General features: G+C 44.8%; 4 protein-coding genes across 5 annotated transcripts; all 4 read right to left on the bottom strand.

Moving 5' to 3' along the window:
* Window positions 1-996: 996 nt before the first annotated feature.
* BDBG_08208 lies at window positions 997-18,223 on the bottom strand. Of its 2 annotated transcripts, XM_031723459.1 has the most exons (11): window positions 18,088-18,223; window positions 18,002-18,016; window positions 17,270-17,860; window positions 13,179-17,205; window positions 12,869-13,117; window positions 12,607-12,791; window positions 10,143-12,554; window positions 8,857-10,083; window positions 6,759-8,793; window positions 1,882-6,692; window positions 997-1,767 (listed from the first exon to the last, which is right to left on the bottom strand). In XM_031723459.1, the coding sequence occupies exons 3-11, from the start codon at window positions 17,564-17,566 to the stop codon at window positions 1,597-1,599; spliced, it is 15,414 nt and encodes a 5,137-aa protein (XP_031580630.1). In that variant the 5' UTR covers window positions 17,567-17,860; window positions 18,002-18,016; window positions 18,088-18,223; the 3' UTR covers window positions 997-1,596. The 2 variants fall into 2 exon arrangements, with proteins under 2 accessions (XP_031580630.1, XP_031580631.1); XM_031723460.1 differs by having other exon boundaries at window positions 1,318-1,767; window positions 17,270-17,857; window positions 18,002-18,211.
* A 44-nt stretch (window positions 18,224-18,267) lies between these two features.
* BDBG_08209 (palmitoyltransferase akr1) lies at window positions 18,268-21,477 on the bottom strand. The gene is made up of 6 exons (XM_031723461.1): window positions 20,930-21,477; window positions 20,044-20,847; window positions 19,870-19,942; window positions 19,537-19,801; window positions 19,352-19,464; window positions 18,268-19,276 (listed from the first exon to the last, which is right to left on the bottom strand). The coding sequence occupies exons 1-6, from the start codon at window positions 21,233-21,235 to the stop codon at window positions 18,591-18,593; spliced, it is 2,247 nt and encodes a 748-aa protein (XP_031580632.1). The 5' UTR covers window positions 21,236-21,477; the 3' UTR covers window positions 18,268-18,590.
* A 594-nt stretch (window positions 21,478-22,071) lies between these two features.
* BDBG_17726 (uncharacterized protein) lies at window positions 22,072-22,836 on the bottom strand (the record flags this gene model as incomplete). The annotated part of the gene is made up of 1 exon (XM_031725380.1): window positions 22,072-22,836. The coding sequence occupies one exon, from the start codon at window positions 22,834-22,836 to the stop codon at window positions 22,072-22,074; it is 765 nt and encodes a 254-aa protein (XP_031580633.1).
* Window positions 22,837-22,901: 65 nt separating this feature from the next.
* Window positions 22,902-23,155, bottom strand: BDBG_17727 (uncharacterized protein; the record flags this gene model as incomplete). The annotated part of the gene is made up of 1 exon (XM_031725381.1): window positions 22,902-23,155. A coding segment is annotated over one exon (252 nt), but the record flags the coding sequence as incomplete, so codon positions are not given.
* Between the last annotated feature and the right edge of the window lie 1,340 nt (window positions 23,156-24,495).

The raw sequence follows: 24,495 nt of genomic DNA on the forward strand, positions 1-24,495 counted from the left end.
CTTTGTATCTCTTATGGTTCAGTGGTTCAGGGGGGGGAAATAAATACCTTTAGAAATTTTCTTTGATTAGTTAACTAGCTAGTTAGTTAGTTACAGGAATACAATATCCCTTATATTATATAAATATAATACGTGAAAAGGCCTAGAGGAATGAAGAATGAAAGAAAGAAACAAGAAACAAGAAATAAGAAAAATAAGAAACAAGAACAACCTCCAGACAATTCTCTTTCTTAACTGGCTGTGGCCTTCTCCCAACCCCCCCGTCTGCAATCCAACCAATTCGATATGCAACAATACCGGCATTAGTGCTGCATTCTATTGGTTTGGTGTATACCCGGTGGGTGCTCGTCCTTTTTCGAGCAATAATAAATAACTGATGAAAGGGCTTCATCCCTTCCTATGCTATGGCTTGCTGGCAACGCCACATCCTCGCACAGAGCTGTCGTAATAATCGACAAATTATCTGGAAACAAGTGCCCGCTGATACCTCAATCCTCCATACAGAAAACACCTGATGGGGCCTGCATGACACACTAGTATCCTTCGCAATTCCCATATAGGAGGACAAAATATCTTCAGTACTACTCCTCCCTTTTTCCATTGGTCGTTTTTTTTTTTTTTTTGCACACCCTGGCTCTGTCTCCTCTCAGACAGCGGCTCACCACGCCACGCCATGGTGCCGACAACTTTCCGCCAGCTTCAACATTGTATGGACCCTTTGCGCTCTACGGACAGAGTAGAAGGCCATCAATCAATGAACACTCCGGCAATTATCCCGAAAACCTGGGCAAAGAGGAGAAGAAGCAATAGCGTGGCACCGAACACACACTGAGCTTGGCTTACTTGCAGCATGGCAGCTACAGTACATTATTAGCTGATGCAGGAAATACTTAAAAAAGTAACTTAGTTGGCTCTGCGTGGGTTTCTGGAGTGCTCGAAATGAGTGCTCACAGTGCAGCTAGCTGTCTTGTCTATTCTTCCAAATTTCCACCCTTTTTTTTTTTTTTTTTTTTTTTTTTTAATATTTTTTAACCTCTCTTTATTCCAAAAACAATGACAATAATGTGTAACTTACACGCGCGCACACACCTGGGAGTTGCTTTGTCTGTTCTGTTCCACAGAGCGTTGATGAAGATACAGAGCGTTGATGAAGAAAAAGAAAAAAAAAAAAAAAAAGAAGGAATTCAGAGGCTTCTGGTGGGCTCTTGCAGGTAGGTGCATTTGATCCCTACATTAGCTGCATTTGAAGCACGCAGGAATGGTTACAGATGAAGGTTCTTACCCGCATTTCTATATTTAGTCTTGACTGGAATACCTGGAAGAATGCCTTACTTGCAGTGCATGCATTTTGCTGTGGCTATTGAACATTGGTATAGGGGGAGCATGGCACGCCATCATCATTGTCATCATCAAAGAGAACCAATAACAAAGTGTAACGAAACTTCTTTGCTGAACATGTTTTTCTAAACTAGTAGTTACTGTACTTTCAACCAAACAAAATATGAGACAAATAATAACAATAAACATCAAAAGTAAATACAAAACAATAGCATAGAAAATAATAATGGAAATTAACTGTCCCAGAATTTACAGAATTTAATTCGCCATCGCATGGCCCTTTTCCTCAACCAGCATGATATCAACTATATCGCATCGTAGCTCATCAAGTATGGAGTCAGCTTCAGTCTCGCAGATCCGGCCGTCGCGGCTAAATATCCCCACATCGAGCCCGTTATCTCGTATTGCGGCTTCCACGTCAATCCCGGGCTGCGGTAAAGCGTATGTATGGTTAACAAAGACAAATCTCCTAAAAATAGATAGGAAACACCCGTCTTTTTTTTCACGACGAGGTAATTTTGCCCTGGGTTTTGGGGGGCTTACCATAAAAATATCTGCATATGTGTCATTCGAGGCTGATTCCGGTACTGTTCGGTTGGAATCCGATCTTTCTCCAAGGCCATTATTCAGTATGGTATTAGCACCGCTGTTGGAGTCAACGTTAACTGCCCCCCTTTCTTCCAACGGAACAATCCGAACTACCTCCTCTGCTGCAAGCTCTGCAGAACCACCGCCATCACCTCCATCAACTCCGTTCATTGTATCCGGCAACTTAATAAAATTCACAAAGGCATCCAGCTTCACCCCAGTCCAGTCCGCAATATTAATCAAGGACACGGACGAATGCTCCACGCGGCTTACTTCATGCAGGTCCCCCTGGATCCTTCGTGCGAGGTCAAAGATGGACTGTTGTTGGCCATTTGCATCTTGCTGGAGGGCAATGCGCAGGGGAACTATGTTTAGGGTAGGTGCGATTAGTTCGGGTAGGCCGTCCAGGGAGTGGGAGCGGTTTGCGAGGTAGATGCCGATGATGAGGTTGCTGGGGCCGTCTGCGTTCCCAGTATCAACTCTATTCTTTATTTTTGACCAGTGGATTTTGGCATAAATTGCCAAAAATATGGTCTGCACATTGACGCCGTACAACCGTCCGAGTTTCTCTAGTTTGTCAATGTCTTTCACAAGTGATTGGCGGTAGGTTTGCACCATATCTACGTTGATCGAGTGCTTGATTTTGGGAGAGGGCGGGTCTTTTTGTTTTTGCTGTTCGGAATTGACGAAAGGGGCAAGGTAGTTCGTCCAAAAGCTTTGTCGTTCATGTGGGCTGGAGTTTATATCCTGGTGGATGACTAGCTCTGAAATGTCCACTTTGGAAGCAATCCGGGGTTTGGCTCTGTGTTTCGGGCTGGCGCAGAGTTCTGCAAGCATATTCATCATTCGAGGTAGACTAACAGCATCGTACAGGGCATGATGGATATGAAGCATCAATATCGTTTTACCTAGTTGCTGTGAGGCATGTAATGTCACTGGTACTCGTTGGCCAGGTCGTGCTTCCATGATAGCACTGTTTTGGGCTTTCAGATCTTGCTGCCATATGATGGTGTTGTCCACATGCTTATGAACCACCTGGATATAGGGCAGAGTCCGTTCCCCTGTTGCTATAAATTGCGTGCGCAAGATTGGAAGTTCGCTAATTAAAGACGTCCAGGCTGCTGAGATGGTTTCCTTTGATACAGCCACATTTTCTACCTGGTAGAAGAAGCAGGGATAGAAAAGTTGCCTATTAGAATTCTCATAGACGTTCAGCATATATATCTGTCCAGAGGTGGCGGGAATAACTTTCTCGATATCCTGTGCATTAATCCCATGTGAGTGTAGAAGTGTTTTCGTATCCACTTCTTCCAATAACTTCGCTAGTATTTTGGCGTGGTCTTGCATGAGGGCTTCGTCTTGCTTTGACATTGCGAATTGAGCCATGTTAGGAACGGTACCAGCTCTCAGCATATCGCTTACGGAAAGTATGATGCCTTTCTTTTTCAACAGGGCTGCCACTTTAATGGCACTGATACTGTCCAAGCCAATATGGAAAAGCGTTGTATCTCTGCCAATTTCTTCTGCCGGGACACTAGAAAAAGAAGACAAGACAGCTCTAATCTCATTTTCTAGCGGAGAAAATGGCACGTCTGTTCGCGCAGCATCGTCAAGAGGCCTGTTGTCTTCATCGTTATCCTGCTCTTGGAATACAGGACATTGGCAGATCGATATGCCATCGTCGTTGAAGTCGATTGTCTCACTATCAGGCTGCCTGATAATGTTGTCGAATACAAAGTTGACCCTGTCTAGAAGCCTGAATACATCTGGCTCCCCTAGCACCGTGTCCTTACAAGCAACTCGCCACGCTATGGAATTATCAAGTGCTTCCATTTCAACACACACTGGGTACTCAACATCAGAGAAGCCACCAACGGACTCATATAGTGGCTCTTGCAAACTTCTGTCTCGAGGCGGTCTCTTCTGAAAAATGAAAATGGTATCAAACAAATTCTTCCCCCCGAAGCCCGACACTTGCTTGGCAATTCGAAGTGGGATGTGCTGATGCTCAGAAATAGGGCCCATTGTTTCCTGGGCATATTTTAGCATGTCTGCCCGGCTCCCGTGCAAGATAATGCGGACAGCCACTGAATTCATCAGCGGGAACATTATTTGTTCCGCATTCGCATCTGGGATATCTCTTCCCGCTAACATAGTACCGAAAACGACATCGAGCCTTCCCAAATAGCCAGCGAGAACGAGCGCCCAGCAGGTTAACCCGAGATTTTGAAGGGTGACACCCTGGCTTTTGCAAAAAGAACTGACTTCTACGCGAGGAATATCTAGAACCTTCTCCATGCGATGAACCTTTGAATAATCACCTCCCGCATCTATCTGCTTCGGGAATGCAGTCAGACAAGCTCCACTGAGAGCTCCTCTCCAGAATTGCAAGCCCAGTTCACTAGTCGAGTTCAGAATGTGGCCTAGGGCTTTGTCACACGATCCTCTGATATTGAGGGGTCGACCAGAGTAACAAGTCGCTATATCCTCATTGAGAAGATCTAATGACCAGCCATCGTACATCGCATGGGGCATTGAAAGGATCAAGCGCCTTTCTCGTCCTGAGATTTCCGAGACTAATAGTTGGATCTTGAATAGCGGCTGTCTCGTGCCAAAGGTAGCAGCCGCTTTTTGCTTCTCGTCTTTTAATATAGTATCAATGGATCTACCGTTCGTGTTGATCACTCTCCAGTCAATTGGTACCCCAGGAGCATAGACAAATTGCGCGTAGGTAGATGGGAAGCTATGGTCAGAGACCTCAATGAACGAGGTTCGAAAGATAGCATTGGCATCAACAACCTGCTGCCAGGCCCCTTTGAGCTTATCGATGTCCACATCGTCCTTAATCTCGAGTATGTCATGATTAAAGTAGCGATTGAAGCTAGAGGAGACCATTTCAGCGACCATCGCTTCTTGAAGAGGAGTAGCTGGCCAGATGTGTTCGATTCCAGTTAGATCATATCCGTCATTTTCAAAGTAATTCCAAAGTTCGAGTTCCAGAGCTTCTATCGACGTCTGTGGTTTGACCACTCCGTTCAGCTCGTCTAATTCCATGTTACGCACAATGCTCTTAATGGTTTGGCCACGCATAATCGCAGTAACTGTTACTCTGATGCCAGCGTTTGCCAGGCGGGAAGACAGTTGTATGGCGTCAATACTATCTAAACCAACTTCGAAAATCGAAGTGGATTCCTGAATTGTGAGGGCTTCAACATTGGCAAGAGAGGCAATCTCTTCACGAAGCCGAGATGCCATAGCCGTCCACTCAAAAGGATGGAACGAGCCACTGGAGAGGGACTCGTTGATAGGAGGTTCAGTATTGTCAGCACCAGAACGAGTTACCATTTTGGAGTCCCTCGATTCATGTGCCGCAAGCTGGAGCTTGCTGGACGGATTATCTAGGAAGTTAGCTAGTATGTCACGGAATTGCAACGTTAACTGTTGTGTAGTTTCAGGCGTAAGAATATCAGTTTGTGTGACAAGAGTTACCGTCAGAGAGCCATTCTGGTTCCGTTGCACCTCAAGAGCCACTGGATAGTCAGGTTCAGCCTGCGAAGTTATCGATGACCACAGTGAGTGTGCCGAGCCACCTTTATCGGCGGGTTCCCGTTGAAACACAAAAAGATTGTCGAAGAGGGGTGTTCCAGATTTTCGCTGCATCCATTTCATAATATCTCTGATCGAAGTATGTTGATATTGGAGCGTGGAGACATAATATTCATGGCATGATTTCACCAAATCAGCCATGGAGGAGATATTGGAACATGGTATATTACAGGGAAGGGTATTGAACAGTGGTCCAATGATATCCTGGGTTTCTTTAAAATCGAGCGCCCTGCCTGACACAATGACGCCCACTGTCGGAATGAGCTTGAGATGGGCTTCAAGGACGCGAAGCCAGCAAGCTAAGAATACGGATTGCTCTAGTACATCGAGCTTTCGTCTTAAAGTCTCAAGTTGGGTTAATCCTCCGATTTCTAGTGTTGCAACCAATGGGCCATCTCCATGTGTGCCGCTTATAAATAGTAGGGGTTTTGGAGGACCCTTAAGATGTTGAAGCCAAAACTCTTTTGCTTCTGGTAGCTTGCATAACGGGCCCTGAGCCAGGCATTCAAGATATGGTGGCGTCTCTGGAGCGCTCGTTTGGTCATCATATGCTTGTGATACGATATTTAATAGAAGGGGCAAAGAGTTCCCATCGTATAATCCATGGAAAATGTTCAACGACATCCACCTCCTCCCTGGCCCTATGATGACACCAGCTTCCCAAACTCTCCCAGTGAGGTTTGCGGGCTGATCGCGCCATTCCTTGTATCGGCCGTTGGCAACTTTTTCAACTTCAATATCATCGACAGCGGTTAATTCAAACCACGGAAAATCATCTTCTTTGAGAACAGCCTGGGAATAGTGGCCAGCCGTTAATGCAAACTTCGTTCGGAGTATTTGTACAGTACGTTGAGCTTTAAGCCACGCATGTTTGAGGCGATCAACCTCAACGGCCGGCGCCAATTCGAAATTGAAGTTTGTAAAGTAGACCGGCCTCTGGGTTTCTATAAATCGATATATCATACCCTCTTGTAGCGGCGTACAAGGAGCCACTCCTTCGATGGATGCTAATGGAATCCCCAGTTCGCGGGCAACTAGCGCAAGATTCCTATGGGCGAATGCTGTAATCCGTTGTCTAGTTTTTCGATACAACGCCTTTTTGGTAATGTCACCGGCCGTGGTTCGTTTCAATGCATCAGTGAGTGCCACGATCGTAGAATCTGTTTAAGGTTAGTATTAAGAGCAAAATTAATAGGAGTATACATGGCTGTTGCAAAGATACTAACTTTTCATTAACAAAGACGGTTGAGCTTCCTTAAATCCCGAATCTCTCAAAAGTCTGGAAAATGAGATGGCGGAAATGGAATCTAATCCAAGTTCAAATATGCTTGACCACGGTGAGATCCCGGAGATCTCTATTCCAGTAATTTTAGATATCAGACCCATTATTGTATATACGTCCTTCGAGAGTGTCTGGGAATGGTTTCGAGTCTGCGAAGATAGGTGTTGCATCTCCTCCAATGTCATATCCTCATAGATTCCTTTAAGATGTCTCTGGTCTATTTTATTATTTGCATTTAAGGGGAAAGCGGTAACAGGAAGAATATGCGTCGGAACCATATAACCTGGGAGCATTTTATGGCATACTTGATTGACTACCGATAGAATTTTATTCATTAGAGGATCGAAGTCGATTCGTGCGGTCAATTTATCTGGCCCTCTCGACGTATTTGTGGTGAAGAATGACACAAGCTGCTCTCTAGACTGACTTGGGTGTTTTAGAACCATTGTAACGACTTCCTCCACTTCCTCTGCAGCACTGGAAATAACTTGGTTAATCTCCCTAATTTCAAGCCGTTGGCCACGGAGTTTGACCTGGTCATCAATTCGCCCAAGAAAGCAAAAGCTGCCATCAAAGAGAAGGCGCACTAGGTCTCCAGTGCGATAAATCCGCTCGCCCAATGCTCTCAAATATTGAAACTTTTCTTGCGTGAGTTGAGGTCGGTTAAGGTAGCCTCGCCCAACAAGGCCTCCTGATACGCAGAGCTCCCCTACTCCGCCCCGTAGAACTGGTATCGTGGTTCCTGGCTTGCACACAATGCTGCCGACATTGTCGAATTGTGGACCAATATTTGACGGCTTGCCATTTTGCGGCACTCGAGGGAGCATCGTGCAGCCGATAGTTACCTCCGTTGGCCCATATCCATTGTATATCACACCGTATTCACCCCAAGCTTCGAGAATTTCTTGTTTAAGCTGCTCTCCGCCAGTGATAAAAACGCCCCGACGGAGTGAGGGAACCTCGTCTGGGTCAAGCAAGCGTGCCAAACTGGGTGTCAAGTCAATATGCGTGATCTCAAGTTCCCGAATAGTGCCGGCCATGTCTGCAAACAAAGTGTCTCTGGGACATGATGTTACGCATATTCCAACGCTCCAACTCCAGTACTGTTCTAAAACGCTGACATCAAAATGGAACGCTGCAAATTGCAACCACCGAGATGTCTCATCCCAGTGGCCGTCGAATAGTCTTTGGAAAGCGAGCATTGCCTGTATAACGTTGTCATGCGTTATTTCGCAACCCTTCGGAGTGCCCGTCGTTCCGGACGTGTATAGGCAGTAGCAGCAGTCCTCTGCTTGTATCTCCTCTTCTAAAACTGGAGGCTGAGATCGAATCCCGTCCAATATCCCCAGGCGATCCAAAAATAAAACAGGTAAACCTTTCAGTTCATTTTCCTTCTCTGTCGTGGAAAGTAATAGTTTTGCGCCTGAATCGTCCAAAATGAACTTTTTCCGCGCCTCTGGAGCCCCAGGATCGAGAGCAACATACGCGCAGCCAATTTTCAGTATGGCCAATATCGCAAAATATGCCTCGGGGCATTTATCGAAACAAATCCCGATGAAATTTCCTGCGGACGCGCCGTTCCTTTGTAGTAACCTAGCGTATCGATTGCTGATGTCGTTGAACTCCTTGTATGTCCATATTCGCTTGACAAGTCCTTTCGTCCCACGAATTTTGGATGCGAACTCAAGAGCTATTTTTGAAGGAGATTCTAGAGCTTGTACTTCAACAAATTGATGCACCAGCTTAATGGGGGACGGAATTCTGGACTCCTTCGCTGCGATGGCTGATAGGAGATCCTTGCTCTCACCGCTTGGAAGGTGAGTACAGGCTGAATCGAGAGAGAAAAGAGTATGAATCAAAAGACAATCAAGCTGTCTCAAGAGAATTTCAGCTTGACGTTCTGGTAAAATATCGGTCTCAAATGTGAGCTGAAATTCAAGCCTCCCACCTCTAAGTATTAGTTCGACTGAGATTGGGTACTGAGCGTCACGTTAGCTTCAAAAATTGTAGCCTGTTGATAGGACAGGAGTAGACATTCTTACATTAGTTCTGGCATCTTCATCGTAAATTTTCCAGATATTGTTCTCAGCTGTCGACGAGTATTTTTGAAACACAAATATCGAATCGAAGAGCGATGATCCAGATCCTACCAACTGGTAAATCTTTGACAATGGGGTAAACTGATATTTTACCAATGATGCATCCAGCTCCATCACACGCTCTAGTAGGTCTCTATTAGTACCATCGATATTGTACGATGATGGAACGGTTGTTAGGCACGGAAACACAGCTCTCTGGGCTTCTTCGGAGGTATTTCGTCCAGATAACACAAGGCCAAACGTAACTCTGCTCTCCCCAGTGTAGGATGCCAATATTCGAGCCCAAGCAGCTTGTCCAGCAGCTTGAAGAGTGACACCAGCAGCTCTGCAACCCTCTTGTAAGGACTGGAGGGTTTTCGAGCACGGCTTAACCAACACATGCACCTCCTTTTCTTCATGCAGTGGGTTTAAGTCAGGGAACTTTGTGATACAGAGGTCCTTGCCAAATTCTTTCCAGAAGGTTTCACATTCCAAGTCTTTATGGGCCTGGTTACTTGCAGAAATAATATAATCCTGAACTGGTAAAATCGGAATCACTGGAGCTAGTAGCTCCCCCTTGAGTAATTTGGAAAGATCCGAAACAAGCAAATTTAGGGACTGGCCATCGTACAAGGAGTGAAGAGCCGAGAACTGTAATAATACATTCAATTGACATTGTTGTACCGATACATGCCACGGCGGCCGATGAAGATGTGAGAATGCATTCTTCAAGATTCGCTCTCTGTCCGACGATTTTTGACGCCCCTTAACCGTGAGGTCCTCTACTTCAGTCCATGGAAGCTCAAATGCCCCGCTTCGGTAAGTGATCATTGCGAAGGGAACCTCTTCATCATTAACGTGAGTAAAACCTGCCCTAAGTATTTCATGAATCTCTGTTAACGTAGTCCATGCTGCCTTGAGCGTCTGTGAATCAATGGGAATGGTTGATTCCAGGATTAAATGATTAAAATACAGGTCGCCCTCGGACTGTATAAACAGAGCCAACATTCCGGATTGTACAGGAGTACATGGACGAATTGACTCTACGCATTTTTCTGGTACGCCTATTTGCTGGGAAACAGTCGACCAATGGCGAGTTTGAAAAGACTTGAAGTCAAATGATAGAAGATTATCATCGCTAATATCCTTCTGTCGTGCAAAAAGGGAAGCAAGCTCGCCCACGGAAGGATTCTAACATCCCGTTAGTAAAATGGTCGAGGGAAAGAGAGATGAGATTGAAAATAAATCACCTCAAGAACGTCGTTCACAGTTATATCATATCCAAGAACTTTCAATCGAGCAGATATCTGCACAGCATTTATACTATCGAGTCCCAATTGGAATATGGTGGTGTGGTGTTTAATGTGTTTGTGTTCGATATTCGACAAACTCGATAGCACCTCCTGGACTTGTCGGATCTGGGGAGACTCTGCATCATAGCTTAAACGGTGTTCCTCATCCTCGACAGAGCCTGGCCTCTCAATCTCTTTTTCGGCCCGTGTTAGGCGTTGGCGTAATTCATGTACGAAGGACGGAAGGCCAGGACGAAGAATACTTGAATCCAGAGCTCTACCTGACGGGTAGAGGAGCATATTTTGAAGGGCTGCTGTGAAACCGCGAAGGATAACATTCATATCTTCTAAACAGAATTGGGCGTCATCGTAATAAAGAATTATCCTCAAAGTGTCAAGTTCGTTATTAGGAACAATTTCACAGACAAGGGGGAAGTCCATGTCTCCCTTTTCTTCAACCAGTTTCCATATTTTATCATTCAAAGGGCGAGGGCTCTTTTGTAAAAGAACTATCGTATCGAACAGTTGAGAATTGTTGTGACTGAATGTTGATTGTAGGCGGCGAAGAGATGTTAATTGATAGGGTATAACCGATGCATTATATTGTTGCAGATTCCTAGCAAGATCTACGTTCACTGTATTCGAGTTCACTTTAATTCGTATGGGAAGTGTATTGAAGCACGGGCCGACGATGCGCTCCGCCCCATCCACAGGGATGCTCCGGCAACTAAACACGTTTCCAAAACAGATATCAGGCTTTTGGGTATATGATAATAGCAGTTTCGACCATGCCGCTTGAACGGCAGTGAGAAGAGTTACCGAGACTCCTCTGCAAATTTCCATAACTTTATTAAGAGGGGTATCAAAATTACTCTCGACCGTGCGAAATACCCTTGACCTACTGCGAGTTGGGCGATGGCGTGGATCAAGGAGGTGAGACGGAGAAAAATTCGAGAGAAGTGGCCGCCAGAATCGGTCAGTTTCTTCTATATCCATTCCTACCATCTGCTCAAGATATAGATCAAAAGGAACGATGGAGGGCAAGCTAGCCCCAGACATAACGAGCTCGATTTGTTCCAGAAGCTGCGCCATAGCTTCGCCGTCGTATAGCGCATGGTGTATTAGGAACAGAAATAGGTAGTTTCCGCTTTCAGCGATTCGAAGCACCGTCAATGAATATGGCAGGATATTTCCTTCGCCTTGTATGAGTCTACGTTTTTGCTCTTCGATTTGGTCATCGAGTCCCTTAATTTTCGTGCTGATTTCATTCCAGGGCGGATCTATCGAATCCAAAACAATCTGCGCAAAAGTAAACCGAGAATGGTCTGTGGAAGCGAAATAGGAGCGAAGAATGTCGTGCCTCCGGACCATCGAGTCCCACGCATCCCTTAATTTTTTAACATCCTTAACCTCGAAAAGGAGATGATTATAGTAAGCCGTGGAGTTTTCACTGCTTGTTTGCATGAGCATCGCTTCTTGTAAGGGTGTGCACGGCAATATCTTTCGAATCTGGCAGCCGAAACTTTCGACCTTCTTTCTAATTTGACCCACAAATACGTCAGAGAATAATGCCCGAACATTTGGCAAGCTTTTTTTCTTGGCTAGCTGAACGCTCTCCCCAATACTCCTGGACAGGCGATACACGGTGTTATATCTCATAATTACCGAAACATCTATCCGTCCCAAGCCACTTAGTTGAAGATGTTTTGACAGAGATATTGCTGAGATTGAATTTAAGCCTAGGCTGTAGAACGAAGTGTGAAGGGCGATATCTGTCTGTGGTGTCAAAGTAACTTTAGCCACAGCTTCCGCGATTCTTGTCTCGGCGTCTGAGAATTTGCGTTTATCACTGAAGGCTTCTGTCACGGAGGAGGACAAGTGTAAGGTCTCTGGATCTAATGTCCGGAAATGCTTTAGAAGCTCTGTTTTATCAATTTTTCCAGACGTCGTCATCGGTACAGCTCGGATCGGGATGAGCATGGACGGAATCATGTACTCTGGAAGTCTGGTACTAATGTGATCAAATAGTTTGAGAATTTTAGACCGATCCTTGAGAGCTGCACACTTCTCGCCAGGGTGCGCTGCCGGCACCCAGAAGCAGATTAACTGCTGCTGTTGATTTAGAGTATCCGCAATAATGAATGTTGTGCAGTCGTCAACTTCCCGATCCTCTAACAGGACACGATTAATTTCACCCAACTCGATGCGTTGACCCCGTAACTTAACTTGATCGTCTCTGCGGCCTGTAAATGATAGTGATCCGTCAGGAAGCATGCGTCCAAAATCACCAGATCTGTATACTTTTCCGTATTGAGGATGTTCAATAAATTTACTCCTTGTGAGATCTGGCATATTAAGATACCCGGACCCCTGTTCGACTGTGAGCAAGCATAATGAAACGGATTAAAGTAGAATAACTCACGACTTGATCGCCACCGAAGCAAAATTCACCAACAGCACCTCTAGGGAGCAATTGAAAATCTTTCTCTTCAGAAATCACGAAGGCGGAGGTGTTTTTGAACGGCGGTCCAATATTGTTTATAAAATCGGTTGGCTGGAGATTAGGACGAACAGTGCAAATGTTGGTGGTCTCACTCGGGCCGTAACCTGTTCAGAATACAAAATTAGCAACTCGCAATATATGCGAACGAAGCAGTTACGAAAAATAGGAAAGATAAATGTACCTTGGTAAACGCCACGGCTAGCCCACGACTTAAAGACCTTCTCAGTAATTGCCTCTCCAGCAGTAACTAAGAATTTGACTTTTGGAATATTGTCAGGGTTAAGCAGTGCTGCGACAGTTGGGGTGAGGCTAAGGTGGGTAACATCCATGGCCCGAATGGCCTGTTCCATATCTCGGAATAGCACATCGTTGATTGCAGAGCACAAAGTCAAGCCCCTGGTCAACGAATAAAATATCTCAAACACAGAAACTATGACTAGTCAGCACGGATAGATTGGTAGGTAGAAATTTCGCATCGACCAGTCACTAACCATCAAAAGCGTGGGAGCATGATTGGAGTAATTTCGATCCGGGTGGGTTTGGGTATATTTCTGATAGCATAGCTATATTGCTTTGCAAATTACGATGCGTAATAAGGACCCCCTTCGGCTTTCCTGTGCTCCCTGAGGTAAAAGTACAATAGGCCACTGACGAATCTGAAACGGGCACTTCGGGGCGCGTAGCTGGAAAGTCATCAAGTCTGATGGAATCGATAGCGATGAGTTTTGTGTCCTGCCGTTCTCCTAATTTGAGTGACAAAGGTGAATCAGTTATGCAAATCGAACATTTTGCCTCTTCTATAATTGTGTTAACGCGGTTCACTGGCGTCTGTGCAGTTATTGGAACGTAACCACAACCGGCTTTGATAACGGCTAGGATGGAAATATAAAGGTCGATGGATTTTTCCAGGAATATAGAAACGAGATTATTCGGTAACAGTCCACAGGATAGTAGGTAATTTGCCAGTTGGTTCGAGCGAACATCCATGCCACCAAAGGTCAGTCTCGTTATGCTTGTTGTGCCCAAAGAGGGGTCAAACGCGTCCAGGAATTCGATTGCCACTCTTTCTGGTTCCGACTTCGCCAATCCTTCTACCCCATCTGCTAGGCCTGGCAAGTCTGTCTGTTTCATATAATCAGCGTTCTCGATGGATAAAGTAGAACTAGGTAGGTGGCCGTTAACATCTCGCAAGAGAATCTCCGGAGAGCCGATAAAGATTGATGCAAGCTGCTCCACCTGGAGAAGAAATATATCAACCTGGCTGTCCGGAAGTATCGATTGTTGGAAATTGGCCCGCGCAGACACATATTCTCCTTTAACTTCCAGTTCAAGTGTCATGTTGAATTCTAAGAAATCCCTGGCTTGAACTTCCCGAACCAATTCGGAATTGGGGTGTCCCCCACTTAAGGTTTCTTGCCAAACGAATGCACTATCGAATAAAGCAATGCCAGGGTCAATTCCAGCAGCTTGTTTAATATCAATCAACGGTAAGAACCCATGTTTCAGGGAATTCCGATTTAGGTTGTGAATTGCCCCAATGAGGTCGCGTACGGTGCGCAACTGGTCCAAGTTAATCCTTAGAGGGTTTGTTGCCATACAAGGCCCAATAATGTCTTCAATATCGGCTATAGGAAGCGTGCGACCAGAAGCGACAGAACCAAAAACGATATCAGGCTCCCCGATGTACGCGCTAAGAATATAACCGAAGGCAGCTTGGAATATTGTCTGGCGGCTAACTCGAAGGTTTTGCACTGCAGTGTCAAGGTCCCTCACCTTTATCTCTAGGAGTCGTTCGACGGTTCTAAGGCCGATGGGGATGTCGGATGTATCCTGGAAATTTGGCCAGGAACTCGGCTTGATGCTTTCCATTTGCCCTTGCCAGTAGTTGATGGCATTCTCTCGATCTTCCGCGCTGATATGGTTTAAATGGTAGTCAGTAAGTAACCGATATTGTGGCCGCGGCTTTAACGTCAGCGAAGATAAAAGGGTCCCAATATCACTGAGAATGTGATCCCAGGACCATCCATCGTACAGGGCATGATGGATATGAACGAGCGCGCGGACTTGACCATCGATCTCTGCGAGATCAACGTGAAATGGACGCATTAAGGGAGATTCCATGTTGAAAGTGAAGTGGTGCCTCAATTCTGATACTTCCTGTACCTGATCTTCCTCCAATTTATTCCAGATCACTTGGACGTTGGGATGGCTAGGGTAACCAGTGGGGATAAAGCCAGACCTAAGTATCTCGTTCTGCAATCCGATCTCCTGGAAGGCGTTTTTAATATCAATTATCCGGATGCCTTCTTGGAATTGCAATTCGATCCAATTCATATATGCTTTCGGATCGCGCATGCTTTCGGAGAGAATGGCCATTTGCACAGGGCTGCAGGGAATCACTTCCACAAAATCTGCGAAATATCCCTTTAACTTGAGGTCATCGAAAGTTGCATCCATAACGACTTTCCAGTCACTTGACTCGAATTTCCCCGAGCTTGTCGCTAGAGATTTAGCATTGGATCCGCGAAACAGGGCCCCTATCCCTTGAATAGAGTCGGCTTCTAGAACTCCCAACACGTCGATGTTTATGCGGGCATTTCGCAAAACAGACGTTAGTTTAATTGCTTTAAGAGAGTCAAGGCCGGCTTGAGCTAGGCTATCTGATTTGCTGATGCTTAAATTTAAAATATCTTCGACACATGACGCTACTTTTTTCTGAACTTCACTATCGAACACCTTGGAGTTGGTGCGTTGCGAGTTTCTCCGCTCAAAATAGTCGCTTTCCAGAGCTGTCCTATCGACTTTCCCCGACGCAAGCCTGGGGAGGTGATCTAGGAGTTCGACATCGCCAGGTACCATAAATTTGGGCAACCACTTGCGACACATCTGGTGTATTTCATTTACCCCTGGAAAGGACTCGTTGACAGACACAAAAGCGACCAAAATACTTTCCAATATACCAACCACAACACTTCGAATGCCAGGAACTCTGCAGATGATCCGTTCGATTTCTCCAAGCTCAACGCGTTGTCCCCTAAGTTTCACTTGGCCGGTCGTGATTCTTCCTAGGCACTCCAATTCTCCAGATGGATTCAAACGGGCCATGTCACCAGTGCGGTATATCCTCCCATACTTTTCGGTCACCAAAAAGGCCTTCTTAGTTTCCTCATCACGATTTATATAACCTTCTGCAAGCTGAGGACCACCAACCGCAAGCTCGCCAATATGGCCAACCGGAAGAATATGAAGTTCATCTCTAGAATGGTAACCAGGAGACTCCGGGGAAATAATGAAAGAGGACACTGTCTGGAGTGGAACACCAATATTTCCAACCCGCGATTCAGCTAAGATCCTTGGAGCAAGAGTGCAATGAATCGCGGCTTCCGTTGGGCCATACATCGCATAAAGAATGCCGTCATTATCGGCTGAGGACCCGAATTCATCAACCACATGCCTGGTTAGCATCTCTCCGATCGTTAATAGTACCTTTAGACATGGAACAGCGGATCTTTTCTGGAGTAATTCCCCGGCGATGGTTGGGGTGAGCTCGGCTGCATCCACATCTAGTTCCGTTATAATTCGCGGCAGATCGCCTAGCATTAAATTCCGATCGCAACCAACAAGCGTCGCGCCACGAAACCAGGGAAAGAAGATCTCAAATATGGACACGTCAAAGGATGGGGAGGCAAACTGTAAGAATCTTCTGAAGGGCGGAATCCATTTGTCATGCGCGAGTAGTGATTGTGTAGCAGCACGATGTGAAACAGCAACGCCTTTAGGAAGACCTGTGGAGCCAGACGTGTATTCCAGATATGCAACGTCATCGGTCAGTATTTTAGGAGGTTGGAACTTTTCGATTTCGGCCGTGTTGATATCAGTATCTTCCGATATGATGATACGGATAGGTTTGTTAAGATGTGTCAATCTACCAGCCAATGGTCGTGTAGTAACTATGATGTCTGCGCAAACATCATTCGCGATAAAGTTGACTCGCTCTGGAGGGGCGTCCAGGCTGAGTGGGCATACTGCAGCCCCCACTTTCAATATAGCCAACCAGGCTATATAGAGATCGACGGATTGGGGTATAAGTACTGGAATTACTGGGTTTCGCTTGCGTGGGTCAGGGAGGGATTTCAGAATATCTGCCAGACGTAAGGACAACGCAGTTGAATGGAGATGAAGCAATTCGAATGACAGATTGCTCTTTGTCTTATCAGCGTTGAGGAAGTCTATCGCCGAGTTACTTCCATGTCCTTCGGATCGGACAAGATCATGAAGAAGCTGCGGTCCGGAAATAAGCTCGGGTGTCGGATTCAAGATGGAAAGCTCAGGGTTGTCATCAGCGGATTGCGAATCTTCTAGTTTAGAGTTGAGACGTTTACGAATAATTGATGTCAGTTGTCGACTAATCTGGGTTAGATAACGGGTACTCGTGCATCTTGTCGATATGACACGCCCACCGGATTGCTTGGGGTCGTATGTCACTACCAGATTGCAGCCGGACGGGGGTAACGATAACTGAAATCCCAGTTAGCTGATGGGATCTGGGTATAAAGAACGTGGAAGAACGATAATATCTTGCATTCGTAGTAAATATCCCTGTATAACTCCGCTCGCCTTGTACCCATCTATCTAGGTGGACAGTTTGGAAGGTTCCTGCATCCAGATCTGCCTTTATTGATTGGCCATCCAAACAAAACGTTGGGCATTCATGGCCAGTCACGGACTTAAGCAGGGAAGCCCATGAAAGAATAAGCACATCCACTGCCAATTGGCAGTTTCCAACGTTCCAGGAGATAGCTATGCTGCTTGGTACCTCTTCCTGGCCATAGTCAAGCGCAGGGAAGCTTGTATATCTCCCGTCTAACGTAGGATCCATGGCCTTGGAAAGGCAAGCACGCAGGATTTGTTGCTAGTAAGAAAAAAAAACTATCAAACAACCCAGCTGGCCAAATATATCTCAAAGTAATATATGATTATACTCAGAGATAAACCATCAGCTCGCAAATCCTTGGCTAGCGCGGGGAGTGTTTAAACGTCTTTAGACCGATATCTAGGGTAATCTTCCCCCCATTTCAAGGAAGTATGTCGATGTTTTTCACCGTAGACGGGGCCACCGTCTCTTGAAATAGAATATTCTCTTCGCGTATGTTATCTGGAAGAGGGGTTCCTACTGCATTTCGTTAGGCTCCACCGGAACATTGAAATAAGCTTGATGGATGGAACCGGCATCGTATGGAGAATTCTCTGGAATGTATCCACAAGCAGGATCAAAATTTAAGTCATAACATGGTGGTCCAAGGGGTCCACTTACTTGAATGTCTGGAAACTGTCCAGCGCCCGACAGAATGTCAATCAATGATTTGAACATGCAATGACTGTCGAAGGGCGAGATCATACCAACTCTTCGGTCAGGAGAGAGAGGGGTTATCGTGCTGACAGCCTTCGTTCTATAGTTTGGCCTATATCCCAATAGGTGGATATTCCGCGCCATTCGCTGTCCCCGTGGTCAGTCGAGTTATGGTGGTTGTGGTGGTCGGGACGGATCTAATCTTATCTCCGACTGATCCGAAGCAGTGGCAACCATAACGTGCGTGGGGGTTGGCTTGCTCCTAAATCGCTTGGCGTTTCAACAGGCCAGAACGACATCCACGCTGCATTTTGCATTTTCACTTTACATGAGGAAGAACAAGTAGACAGACTAAGCGCTGTGTAACATAGTATAGTATATATACATTCCAACCCGCTGAAGAGAATAAATCAATATGTAATGTATTAAGCAGCAAAGAAAACTGTCATTAATTGGAAAATTAATATGTCCCGCCAGTCCGTCCAGACCACAAAGGGGTAGGTAACATCAAGTCATTTAAAAGGAACACGAAAAGAGATCAGCACCATCAAGTCTATACAGCATCTTCGGCAGCAACGCTCCGATACACCATACCGGAACCAGCCCTACTTCCCCCCGACCTCGTCATAAGTGGCATATCGAACATGCGAGCATAATTCACCGCCTCGCCACCTAACATTGCGCTCCCCGTATCTCTTTTGCCAAAATAAGGCTGACTATCGCACCAAAAATCTTTGCAATTCGTAACAACACCGCGTGAGAAAGGGTTCCTGTGTCGAGCCCCGCCCCGCCGATCAAGTCCATCCTGCGCCGTGGCTACGAAGGTATCCAGACCCAGCAGCGTCTTCCATTGGGATAGGCAGCCGTGGTCGTGGCGGTGTGGAAGCGGTCGGCGGTGTGATGGTATTGTAGTTGGTGGAATTGCTGGGTTAGGACCCTGGCTTGTCGTAGAGAGGCCGCCAATATCGGTCGAAGTAGTGCCGGTTGTACTGGCGGAGGTAATGGCTTGCGAAGCTGAGTTCGCATAGTCGAATGTGTGTCCCCGCAGATTTTCGTACGTGGTCTGATTGCGGGATATCTGGACAAGCTGGACGACACAGAGCATGCTCACCCATATGAGTTGGAGACTGGTCCACATCGTGAGGATGATTGTGAAGGTATCTCGGTTGAGGATATCGCAGAGTGTTGAGGAAAGGATGTTGCATTCAGCATCCGCAGGTACAGGAATTAAATCAATATCTGTGGCCTCGTGAGTAAATGCTTCTTCTTCGTGGACACCCTCCCCCTTTAACTTCGCTGAATATCAAGACTTACGAGCAATTACTAATTGTATATAGAAAACGATGCCAATTTCCATGCTAAAGATATACAGAATAAAGTGGCGCAAGTTATTTGCGCCAACGCAATTATCGATCCATGGGCAATGGCTATGTTTCCCCAGTAGGTTAGTCTAAAGTAAATTCACCCAAATAAAAAGAAAAGAAAAGAAAACTACTGACTGGTCATGCTTAGACACACAGCGCTTACACCGTCTGCAATGTTTGCTGCGTAACGGCTTTCTAGTCATGCAATATACACAGAAGTTGTCTTCGTCGAATTTCCAGAGCTCAAAAAGTTCTGCTATCGTGTCCCTCTGCTGATTTCTGCTTCCTAGTTTAGGGACAAAGCCTGGATCTTCGAACATTGCAAGACCATAGAAATACGTTGTCAGGCCGAAAAACACTGTGAAGAAGAAGTTCAAAAAAGGGCGTGAAGAATATGTATCTAGAGTGCAACATTAGCTATTCAACGTAATTCTCGAATTAAATGGGAAATATTCATTTGGGTCTTACTGGGTAGCACCTTCAAGGCCCAACGTGCTCCAACCCAAAATAGAGTTCCAGCAAAAACGCCTGATAAGAAGGGCTATATGTAATGGGTTAGAAGGCGAGTTCACAATGCAATTCAAACTCCTAGGAAGGGAGAAACGAGGAGGAGTATGGCCTTCTCCAGAAAAATGAGCATACCGTTCGTTGCAGGACTCTATACTCCGGGGGCCCAAGATTTGCAACCCGTTGTGCAACCCACTGCATGCCAAACACAATCCCTATGGTGACTGGGATACCAATATATATAGCCGTATTGCTGAGGGTAAAGATAGAAAAGAGAATGACAAGGAATGGCCAAAAGAAGAAAAACTTCGACGTGAACTGCTTTGTCCGTACAAAGTTCGCTAGCCCGAATGGCATCGCTCGAAGGTTGCCCTCTCGGTTGTAACCACATTCGTTGAGAGCCCGATACCACACGTTGAGCGTGTTCATTTCCCCCGCTACTACAGCGGGAGTCTTGCCATCTCGCGTCTCCGCAAAGCGATCCGAGCCATACTCTATGATCTTTTGAACGCAGGCTGGAGAACCCTTAACCAATGCCCAGTGTAGTGGTGACAGCCCGCCTTCATCAACAGCGTTTACATTCGCTCCCCACCTTAGAAATAGGTCTACACAGGCCGGGAAACCCTTGTACGCCGCCCACATCAGCCCAGTGTGGCCTTGACGGTCCGGCACGTCAACGGGGATTTCTTGATGTAGGAGAAGGGCGAGGAGGAACGCATTTCCATCGATGGTGGCAAGATGTAGTATGTTATATCCTTGGATATCGGTCGATAGAGGGTCCGCGCCGTGTTGTAGTAATAGGTTCACGATGTAATAGTGGCAGCGCTGAGCTGCCCACATGGCCGCTGTAGCTACAGACTCGCCCCCTTTCGCATTCACGTCGGCGCCGGACTCGAGCAAGAACTTGCAAAGGGCATACTGATTGTTTATTGCCGCCCACTACACAAATAGCAGATTTGGTGCGTAAGCAAACTGATCCTCTTTTAACGAAGGCAGGGAAATTACTCGATTATCCACTTACATGTAAAGGCGTAATACCCTCTTCATCTGCATATCTGGCATTAAATTTCCCGCTTTCGAATAGCTTTTGTATGGCCCCTATTTCACCTAGTCGAGCCAGCTGCATTATATCCTCCTCGATGGGCAGTGATCGTTTGGATTTGCTAGTGTTTCCATCCTCCCGGTTGATATCCTTCAATTCTAGCTCATTTTCTCGCGTCGAGAGTTTTGGAGGAACAGCTGTCCCAGTCCCGGTTGTCAGAGACGTAGAGCTGGAATTTCTGTCTGTGGAGCTTTGAACATCACGAGATGTCGATGAGGAGGACATGGCTCAGCGCGGAGTAATTTAGGGCTGATATATTTATCTGGGTGGAAAATGCGCCGGGAGTGGAATATAGCGGTGTGTTGTACTTGTCCCTCAGTTGCGAAGTTCAATCATTTCGTCCTTCGGGGGAACGAGCGAAAAGGGAGGACTAAATTTCCGGATGGGTTTGGTTCTCCTGCATATTATTGTTGCGATGGAGCAAGATTATTTTTCCCAGGCTGGCATTACGAGGCTCTGGGGTGGAGTATGGGGAGCGCGGATTCGGATTGGGCAGCAGCCCCAAAGCGGTTAAATAGAGCTGGGGAACGTCTTCACCGCGGCTCTTGAGTTCCTGAGATGATGAACATTTCCTCATGGATTCCATGAAACTGTGAATTACTGTTATTCTATTTACTTGTCTTCATAGTCTGTGTCTAGCCTAATAATCTATTATTTATCTCTTCAACAACACTGTGATGTTTCCTGCAAACAAAACATCTTTTCAAGCATGCCATTCTCAAGCTAGCTATCTGGGTCATGCTGGGCTTGATCTGCGCAAATTGAGGCTGAACATTTTTCATCTGCGAATGCTGGTGTCTTGTATTAGCTCTGAGCAAAACTGACTGCTGTCAGCCTGACAAAACTGGTACGAGAAAGGTCTAGGCCAACTCTGCATATATGTCCAAAACTATGATTTTTAGGACCAAATCCATCCAATATTTAATGAAAAATGTCGGTATGAAGAGAGGGAAGAAAAAAGACCCCCTTTTTCTTTCCCTGCAAGCTGGGAAAAATCTAACAATCAAGAAAGCAGGTAGCTATAGGTACTTTCTATTCCGCACCGCAGGTCTTATTTACTGTCACCCCTCTCGATATGCCTCGATTTCCCGAAACATCATCTCGACATCAACCCACAACTCGAAATCCATCAAGAAGCTGAAATTAATCTCGAGCTTCGCCAGCTCCCGCTCCGTCACTCCCCCAACTCTAGCAAACCGTCCATGTCGGTAGCAGAGATCCTCCATCATCTTCGCTGCTACCCGCAACCCTCCTAGAACGAGCCGATGCATGTTGCGTGGTGTAACATATATGATTTTCTCCACAATCGCTAGGCGTCTGATATATTGACTTGTGGCGAGATATACTGCCGTTGACATCGGGCAGTAACGATGGACTCGGAGGAGATAGTCTTCCAGAGATATCGGGGATATCTGCTTGCAGTAAAAGCTCTTGATCAATATCATTGGGGAGACGGTAGAAGGATCTTTTGTCCCAGCTCTCGGGTTAGCGTTCAACGAAAAGTTGTCTGCCATGGCGCAGTTATCATTCGCCGTCTGGTATGAGATGGTGGTTTCTCCCATTGGTGTAGTAGATGAGGGGATATCGCCAGTAAGTTTGGCTAATTTTTTCACATGTGCGCAGAGAATCATCAAAGCTGATTCAGGGGGAACACTGGTTACTTTATCGTAATAAGGTGATTTAGTATCCCCAGCAGAACCAGAAACAGGCTGGGGCCTCGTCTTCGGGGAAAGAGAGAGCCGCCGCACCGGCGAGGCTAGATCAGTAGCCATATCGCCATCTGATTCCTCGCTTCGTCTGTTCATTTCTGTGAATGTTCGCGACATCTGAAAGACTTCATTTACTCTTTTCCTAGAGACTAGTACGTGCCAGGCCAGGTTTCCTCACGTACGGGACATCCGGGGCTTGCCGCATCTCAGTGTCAGGTGAAAGTTCATTTCCGGCAATGAGGCTTGCATTGTAGAGTGGTGTCGGGCTAAATTCGGCGAGCACGAAGGTTTGATTGAATATACATGCAACTGCAGATATCCAGGCGGTTGGCTCGGATTGTTCAAGTGCGTCTTGTATCTCTGAGAGAGACACTTCACAGAACATCAAGAATGCCAATTGCGTATTTGTCGTTGCAGGTTCCCCACGATTAAACATTTACTCCGAGGTGAACCCCAGAGTCCATAGGATGTGCGAAAAATAACAGACAAGACTAAGCAAGGCGTGTTTGTGTATTTTTATCCAGACGATAAGACCTAAGAGCGTTGCCCTGTTGAGCAGGAGGCGCCCCGGAGCAGAAATTAACGAGAACAATTAAATAAAACAGCGAAGGGAGAAGATACCAAAAACAAGGAATAGTAGCTTATGCATTACATGAGTTCACGGCGATTTAATGACTAATCATGTAGTCACATGATGTTGACCGTTACAGCCGTTGCGGCTATTGGCCAGGAAGAAGAAAACTTGACCTCGCTAAGTGCGCCACTTGACCTCGTTATGTAAGCTGACCTTGGCCCATGCCACTACCTGACCTCGCTCAATACATCTTTTCTTGTAATTTGAAACTACTCAATTATTTATCATCAATTCTACAATCAATTCAAAATCAATTTAAAATTAATTTAATACTGAAATTGTTCTTGAATTTAATAATAAAGTAAGTATTTATATAATTTACACTGAATTAATTATTAACTGATTTTCAATCAATTATTAATTACTTAAATATATAAATTGAATTTATTTTTATTACTATAATTAATTAGCAATTAATTTAAAATCAATTTAAAATCAATTTAAAATCAATTTAATACTGAAATTATTCTTGAATTTAATAATAAAGTAAGTATTTATATAATTTACACTGAATCGATTATTAACTGATTTTTAATCAATTGTTAATTACTTAAATATATAGATTAAATCTATTTTTATTATTATAAGTAATTAATTGTAAAATAGATTCAATCTATATATTTAAGTAATTAACAATTAATTCAGAATTAATTCAAAATCAATTCAAAATTAATTTAATACTGAAATTATTCTTGAATTTAATAATAAAGTAAGTATTTATATAATTTACACTGAATTAATTATCAACTGATTTTCAATCAATTGTTAATTACTTAAATATATATATTAAATCTATTTTTATTATTATAATTAATTAATAATCAATTCAGAATCAATTCAAAATTAATTTAAAATTAATTTAAAAGTAATTATTAAATATTTTTATCTTAATATATTTTAAAATTCTGTAAAATATCTTTTTATACTCTATATAAATTTATCTGTTTATTTAATTAATTATAAATCAGCTATATATACTTTAATTAATTAATGAACTAAGTGAATAAAAATGAGTGAATTGAAAGATTAAGTGAATTAAAAGATTGAAAGTTAATTATCAACTGATTATTACTGTATTATACAAGGTCAGAGTTATAATTATGTAATAATATTAAGTAATATACTTAGCAAGGTTAAGTTTT

Source organism: Blastomyces gilchristii (genome assembly GCF_000003855.2).
Source record: "Blastomyces gilchristii SLH14081 genomic scaffold supercont1.22, whole genome shotgun sequence".
Classification (NCBI taxonomy): Eukaryota; Fungi; Ascomycota; class Eurotiomycetes; order Onygenales; family Ajellomycetaceae; genus Blastomyces; species Blastomyces gilchristii.